Source organism: Alnus glutinosa, chromosome 1 (genome assembly GCF_958979055.1).
Source record: "Alnus glutinosa chromosome 1, dhAlnGlut1.1, whole genome shotgun sequence".
In the NCBI taxonomy this organism is placed as follows: Eukaryota; Viridiplantae; Streptophyta; class Magnoliopsida; order Fagales; family Betulaceae; genus Alnus; species Alnus glutinosa.
The window spans coordinates 3,981,447-3,989,414 of NC_084886.1; the positions used below are offsets into that span (position 1 = coordinate 3,981,447).

The window sequence follows — 7,968 nt, forward strand, 5'->3', positions numbered from 1 at the left end:
ACCACATTGAAAAATTTGAAAACCTCTTTAGGGCATATTGCAAATTTTTAAACATAGTTTTGTATCCACGAATGAGTTATTCATTAAATAAGTCGAGCCGAACCTGTTTAAGATCAGCTATGTTCGTTTACAGCCCTAGACATAACCCATGAACAAACACAAATGAGAGAGAGAGACCCATGAACAAACACGAGAGACAGAGAGAGAGACAGAGATTCTCACATGGCATATAATACACAAGGGAAGCATTAACTAAACCAACATAAAAGATAGCAATTTTACATCTAACTATGTCGAGATATCATTTCAAGCGGAACCAAAGAGAAGGCTGCCAAAAATAGGATATTCATACAATCATACTACTAAGTTGATTTACAGCGTCTAACAAATAACGATCAAAGAAGAAGAAATGCGATCCTCGTTTCAGAATGTGATTGCCCACAGAGCAAGATATAGGAGTAGCGCATAACTTGGTCACACAACTTCAAAACTACATGTCCCAAAGATCAAACAGATGGGAAAAACTTGTTCAGGTTAAAGGGCAGAGAATAGAATTCCTCGCTTCTTGTGTCCGTCTTGAAATTCCTGAACCTATCCCACCAATGCATGCCTCTATCTCTCCTGGTTTGGCTGTCTTTCTGGTGCAGTGTGAAGTCCAAGAACAGAGCCAATAAACCAGCAACAAATGGTTCTGATGAGAAGGGTACATTGATCATATCGTTGAACTGCCAAAATAAGAAAGAGATTTGATTAAACCCCTCAACAACTTGACACAACGAAGGAAAAAACAAAGGGTCTGTAAAGAAGATGAAGTTTTAAGAAGCTAGATAGAAAGAGGATAGGAGAAGAGAAGCCATGTCTGTACCCATCTTGCTCCTGTGTGGACAGGACCATAGCCGTTAACAAGTGTATACTCATTGAAGTATTGAGGTATTGATAAGCCCATGAAAACTGAGAAGCCTAAAACGAACTTTGTTCTAAAGCTGTTTAAGTTGCAAAACTGAAGAAAACTGAGGCCTGCTGAACCTGTTCATGTGAAATATGAAAAATATCAAACAAACAAACCAACCTTGAATTGATCAATTGAACTATGATAATAGAACCAGCTACAGAAGTTAATAACAACACCTACCCACATAAGCAAAGAACAGGCAGTACAAAGCTCCAATGATTGGGGCTGGGATTGAAGCAAAGACAGCTCCAAATTTTCCTGGACAGCCACACATGTCAAAAATACATACTTTCAACAAGGAGAGATAGATCAAGTGTGAATCTATTACATGAATCATTTACCAAGGATGGAAAAGAAGATCATGAATCCAGCTGATATTTGGACAACCCTTCGGCTACCTACACGAGTCAATGCTAACAAACCTGCATTTTCACTAGAGTGTATAATGAAGAACAGTAGAAAAAAGTTAGCTAAGTACTGATAAATTAGAATATTTCTATGTATGTGGTGATTTTGAACAAGAATCTTACACAGAAACCGATGACCCATTTCCAGTTCCAAATATCCCAGAGAACAGAATGCCCACTCCCTGATATTAAAAAATTTACAATATAATTGTTAAAAAGTGAGAAGACTAAAAAAAATAAAAACAACTTCTTCAGGTATGAAATCACCCAGAAAAACATTTTTATAATAGTCAGATCCCACCGGCTAACCATATCGTTTCGATAAATATGCAGGGCAACTAAAAGGTCTTGGATATTAAATTGCTATACAATGATTTATTCATCCTATACTATTTAAAGGAGTCACCTATATAGATGAGGGCAAAACTGAAGGCAAGAAATCATAACCTGTTTACCTGCCAACCAACACCACGGCTAAGAACTGAAGGGGGAATTGGAGTTGCACTTGCATACCTTGACACGGCAATGAAAGCACCAGTGGACTGTTCAATCATAAAATTATTCAAAAAATGAGCACATCAATATATTCATTTTTCACTTCTAACGAAATAAACCACAATCCATACCAAATATTCAAAAGTTATAAGAAATTTCATGTAATCAAGTATTAAAATAATTTGGTTATTATTTTCTTGAGGGCGGCAATAAGCAGAGCAAAAATTCAAGCATTTGCCTATAATAGGGGGAAAGTTTAATTCAGTAGCTTATCAACAAATATTAAGACAATGCTTTGCCTTCAAGATGCAGTATGAGCAACTAATTAAAAAGAAAAGAAAAGAAGTGTTGCTTGACAGTCTCTTTTTTATATAAGTAATCAAGATGTATAAAAAAAAGAAAAGAAAGTGTAAGCCACCCCAAGTACACAAGGAATATACAAGAGAGGACACTTAGCTAAAAGGAGAAAAACGAACAAGGAAATCATGAAAATTAAGCACAGGCAGGTATGCAAAAGCCACTGTTCAAATACAGCATAGAAGAAAAAAGATCTAAGTTCTCCAACGTCCTCTCGCGGTTCTCAAAACTCCTATCATTCATTTCCCTCCAAATACACTACAAGAGGCAAGAAGGCATCATCTTCCATACAACGGCACTCTAAGTGCTACCAACAGTCCACCAACAAGCAAGCAAATCAACAACCATTTAAGAATAACCCAAGATAACCCGAAGAGGCTGAAGAAAGCGTTCCATAAGGCGCAAGCAAGCTCTATCCAAGTGCTTGACAGTATTCTACAAAGTAACAATGAGCTCATGGAAATATATTTCACGAGTACAAACATAAACCAACCTCTACAAGAGCAACAAATGAAGCAGCCATCATAGCAAAAGATTCTCCTGCATCAAAAGTAGGAGCTCCCCATTGAAAAGGATATGGAACTCTTATCCTGCAGCAAACAGCGATTTACAACAATAAGGACCAGTAATCAGCAAAATGACACCTCATTTGTCTGGACAACTCAGGTGCGCAAGAAACAAATTGATGATCCTGGTTCCCATCATGAGTTGGACAGTACACCACCCACATAATTAATGAAAACAATCTAATTTGTTCAAGTGTAAGACCTCTAGCAATGTATGAACTGAAATCCAGTAAAAAAACATAACATTGTAACTGTAGAAAAATAACTCTAAGAGCCTTACCATGGAGCAGCACCAATGATTCCAGCACGATCAGTTCTACAACTTATTTGAGTTTTAGGCCCTGTATTCTTGTAAGCCCCACCCACAGTGAGCAGATGAGCATAAATCCAAACAATCACCACCGAGAATATAACAGCAAAGCGATCAAAGACAGGCCTATGCCCATGTATCAAATGAGGTAAATACTGCAATCATAGACTTCATGTTTAGAATGGTTGCCTATGCTTAGCAAAGAGAAATAACTGCAAATGATGATTGAAAGTTACCTGTGAAAATAATACTAGAATGATGAGTTGTGGCAGCCCAATCTCCACACATTTTGCAAGCTAGACATTCAAAGTCATAGTCAATAACATATATAGTAAAATTAGATACAATTTCAATGAGATAGTAAAGAAAGGGGGAAGAGGGTGTTGGGGAGGAGGGGGAGCAGAGGGAAAGAAGTGGCATTGACACTCTTTTGTTGTTGGAAGTTCATAGATACATACCACAGGAAAACCAAACTCATATAGCCCAAAACCTGACAAGGCGACCAGGGGAACAGCAGAAAGTGGACTTAAGAACCTGGATAAATAAAGAAACATAGAACTTAGCAACTTAAGATTAGGAGGAATTGCAGCATAACAGACAAAGATTAAAAACCCAATCCATCAATCTTGGATGTTTTGGGGCCCCCATTAGGTTTGTGTTTAATTGAAAATTTAGAGTGGTGGAATATTCATTGCAGTTAGTTAAACACTGCTTATCCCAAAAGCTTAAGCTGATAGAAATTGATGAATTAAAAGGTAAATGACAGAGACAAATGTTCAAATTCAAAACCTTCGCTTTAATATACCATGTTAAATCATCACTTATTCCAAAAGCTTAAGCTGATAGAAAGTGATAAATTTTATTATTTAATTTTATATTCTAACACTCAAGAGTTCACATTTGCATCAAACAAGCATATTTTGAACAAACGAGACTACTCTAAAATGAATTCTTAGTGACAGCATCCATTGATTACATAATAAACAAAAGCTTGTGCAGATAAGCAATGGAGCACCAATTCAGCTGATTTCAATCATCTTAATTACAAAGTACTAACCTTGCAACATTACGCCAAAGGCCACTAAAGCCAACTACAATCTGGAGAGTTGAGGCAACAATAAGAGCACCCTGGATTCCACGCATTATCCTTTCAAATTTCTGTACAGACATAAAAAATCAGGTGAACCAGGATTATGACATAAATAATAATAACAAATTTTTTAAAAAGAAAAAGAAAAAGGAAGGCACCAAACTAGATGGGATTCCAGTGAGCCAACCTCTTGAGGATTCAAAATGTCACTGTATCGAGCTGCCAAAATGATTGAAATGGTTGTTGGCACATAACTATAAGAAGCTCCGATCACAGCAGGTAGGCGAGTCCCAAAAAATGATTGAAACAATGTGTTCAAACCAGCCACAAACAATATTGTCTGAATCATTTTTGCCTTCTCCTCCTAAAAATGAAAATCGTATTCTAAATTATGGATTACAACCTATATAATACGGAAACATCCATATACCAGATACAAAAACAAGAAACAGCAAAGCTGGTGTCCAATTGTTATTGTCTTTGTCAAGGCTTACATTGCCTCCCCCCATCTGCGGAACAAGAGATGTGGGAATCAAAACTGTCGTGCCAAGCATCACCAGGTAATGTTGGAAACCAAGTAGTATTGCCTCGGCTGCATTTGAAAAACAAACCCTCAATTTAAAGCAATGATACATTTCTGAGAAATGAATGTATGTTTTAAAAATTAAAAACAAACATCAAAAACTTGTTAGTGTGATATTTATCAACAAAGTTCCATAAAGTTCACCACCATCAAATGCAGAGTAATGCACAGAAGGACCCCATGAATATAATGATTGTTGACCAATAAACTTGCATTTGCTGAGACTAAGGATCAAATATTCAGCCCCTTTTTCAGTGGAACTGAAAAAGTGATGTTCACAGTATAAACTAGATAGATATCATTCAAGTCAATGAGATTAAAGAGACACTCACGCCATGGAGGAGGACTAGTAATGCAGTAAGATATGCTTGGTAGCTGATCTCTGACTGGATGTGGCTGTAGCTCTTCTTGTTTTGGCGGTGGCGCAGGTCCTCCTGCCATGCTTCTTTCCCTTCCTGAGTACTTCTTTCTCTCAAAGAGAAACCCAAAAAAAGAAAAAAAGATTAGTCCTTTACACACCACAATTTCTGAATATCCAAACAAAAACCCGAACTCCAAAAAATTCTCACAGCCCCAAAAGAAGAAAATAAATCAGAAAATCTTCGCGAAAACCCAGATGTCACGAACCCCAAAAACAACTGGTATACCACGCCACCACAAAACACCTTAAGAAACCAGCTAGACCAAAACTTACTCTAACAAAGCAAGTAACTTTCGTTTTTTTTTTTTTTTTTTTTCTGATCAGCAACCAAAGCAAATAACTGAAATAAGGAATAGCAAAACTCACTTATGAGTATAATAGGAGTAGCAGTTATCAGAAAGCAAGCATTGCAGTGAAAACCCTTCTCTCGAAAAGTTCACACACTAGAACAACTTGGAGAATCCAGGAGTGTGTTTAATGTAAGTAATGTATGCGTTATTTTACAGCTCAAGACCCACTTGGAGGCCAAGAAACTTAAAAGGGAGTGTGAAGCTATGTAAAAGAAGATATGGAAAAGAAGAAACACAAAAGCAAAAGGAGGCAGTGTTTCCCTTCCTCCTAATTTCCAAAGGAATCTCTTCATTTCTTTTGTAATATGAGGTGCAGTTTTTTATTATGGGTCTGCCTTCTTTTCTTCAATCGCGTAAAGATAAAGTTGGTATAAAAGCTTCTCCACCGTCACCTTAACCAATCTAATTTACTTACTTTTATTTTATTATTAAACTTTGAGGCCGGACAGCGAAAAATGAAGATCTTTTGTTCTGTAAATCTTCGTCCTCCAGTTACTACAGCAACGTTGTCTTTTACTGTGACTGAGAGAATCTAAAAGACAGCAATGGGACCGTAACTAGTTTGAAGAAAACGATAAAGAGGTTTTAGATTTGGTTGCACGAAAGGAAGAACTGAATAGTCCACCATTAATGCTTCTCAAGTTTGTGTGAAACGTACACACAACCCCCCATTTTGTCTTGACACGTCTTGTACAACCTGGAAACCATACGTCCAGGGTAAACTTGGAGTCCTCCTGCTCACACTCAAATACGCGTCTATACAAAGATTGGCACAACACAAACATGCAGCGTTTTGGGGTCAGTATGTCAGTATCATTGCTCAAATCCTTGTGCAGCCGTTAGAACGATCACAATGAGTTTTTTAAGAGAAAAATAAATTTCACTTTAAAAGTTTAGTTTGATTAATTTAGCTAGTTAATTACTTTTTAGAATTATTAAACAACAAATTCTCTAAATATTTTTATACTTTGAATAAATATTAAGTTAACTACCAAAATTATTTAATGTATTAAAAAGAGTTTATTAAATGGTAATTCTTGTTAAATTGTAAGAGAAAAACCAAATATAAATAGCTCATTTTGAGTGCTCTTTATAGGATGGAGATTTGTACAATAAGACCGGCCCTTTATGTGAGAGGTTGTTCGGACCTATTTGTTTAAATAGGTGTTCGATAATTTATAAGGTCTATCAAGAATGTTAAATGGTAATTTGTGAATTTTGTTAAATTGTAAGAGAAAAATCAAATATAAAGAACTCATTGTTAATGCTCTTAAAGGATGGAGATTTGTATAATACGATTTCTTCATGTAAAAATGTAAAATGTTGTTCAGACCTATTTGTTTGAATACATATTCGATAATTTATATTTATCTGGTTGAGCAAGTACTCACTGTTCGAATAGGTGAGTTCCTTATGAATAGGTAAAACCTATACTATTGTGCATGCCACCATGGTGTGTGGCTCTACGTGTTTAGCCAAAAGGAATGATATCATAATATTTGAGACATGCATTAATTGTACGTATATTACCAAATAAATAATAGCAGTTGTAGGATTATGTATTTATCGATGCAAATTAATTGGTCACGTTACTTTCTTCTTTTCTTTTTTCTTTTTCTTTTTTTTTCTTTTTTTTTTTTTTTTTTTTTGTAAGTAATGGTCACGTTACTTTCAATTCATTGGATTTGGGTTACTTGGTGAGGCTTCACGGGTATATATTGAGAATTTGTCTACAACTTTCCTACGTGTCTCACGACTCTCACCCAGTCACCCTTCCATTCAAGTAACTTAAGAAGGTTCCCTCCCTCTTTGCCCTTTTGTTATCCAGAAGAATAAATAAAATAAAAACAATGGCCCCACGCATTGCTTTCGCTAACCCCAAAGCATAATGACAAGAATAATAAATGATCAACTTTAGAAAAGAATGGAATGAAAGAAAGACAACGATTAAAGAGACCCTATGGCCCTAGGGGTTTTTTTTTTTTTTTTTTTTTTAAAGGGTACATTAATTAGAAAATAGGATTAAATACCATCTTGATCCTTTGCTTTGGCCTTTAGGCCCTTTATCAAACACCTATCTGAATATTAAAAATTTATTATAAAGCAACACAAGTGCTAGCTCCTTAAGTTTTTCCCTTTTATCTTTTTCTTTTTATTATTATTCATTCTGATCATTTTTCACCAAAAAAAAGTTTGACGGATTTTGTTCTACAGGTTCAGACCACCATGTAACTATGTAAGGCCAATAAGACACAACTATTTGTTCGTTTTTGCCACTTCAACATTTCATTTAAAAGAAAATGGAGGTAATTGTCAGGTCGCTGAGTGGGAACTTTTCTACATGTTAGGGGTCACGATCCACAATTCCACGGGGGGATTCACCCCATCACCCACCCTAGTGGTGGGAATATGGGATCACCCATGCTGCCATGCAACC

At 36.1% G+C, this 7,968-nt stretch overlaps 1 protein-coding gene across 3 annotated transcripts; it reads right to left on the reverse strand.

Moving 5' to 3' along the window:
• Nucleotides 1-329: 329 nt before the first annotated feature.
• On the reverse strand, nt 330-5,790 carry LOC133866846 (nucleobase-ascorbate transporter 6-like). 3 transcript variants are annotated; one of them, XM_062303509.1, is made up of 15 exons: nt 5,548-5,790; nt 5,093-5,222; nt 4,672-4,769; nt 4,365-4,541; nt 4,145-4,245; nt 3,546-3,621; nt 3,324-3,383; nt 3,058-3,242; nt 2,705-2,801; nt 1,815-1,901; nt 1,483-1,541; nt 1,294-1,385; nt 1,133-1,210; nt 866-1,026; nt 330-725 (listed from the first exon to the last, which is right to left on the reverse strand). In XM_062303509.1, exons 2-15 carry the CDS (start codon nt 5,199-5,201, stop codon nt 507-509), a joined length of 1,599 nt encoding a protein of 532 aa, XP_062159493.1. In that variant the 5' UTR covers nt 5,202-5,222; nt 5,548-5,790; the 3' UTR covers nt 330-506. The 3 variants fall into 3 exon arrangements, with proteins under 3 accessions (XP_062159493.1, XP_062159488.1, XP_062159501.1); XM_062303504.1 differs by having other exon boundaries at nt 5,093-5,225; XM_062303517.1 differs by having other exon boundaries at nt 5,093-5,231.
• Between the last annotated feature and the right edge of the window lie 2,178 nt (nt 5,791-7,968).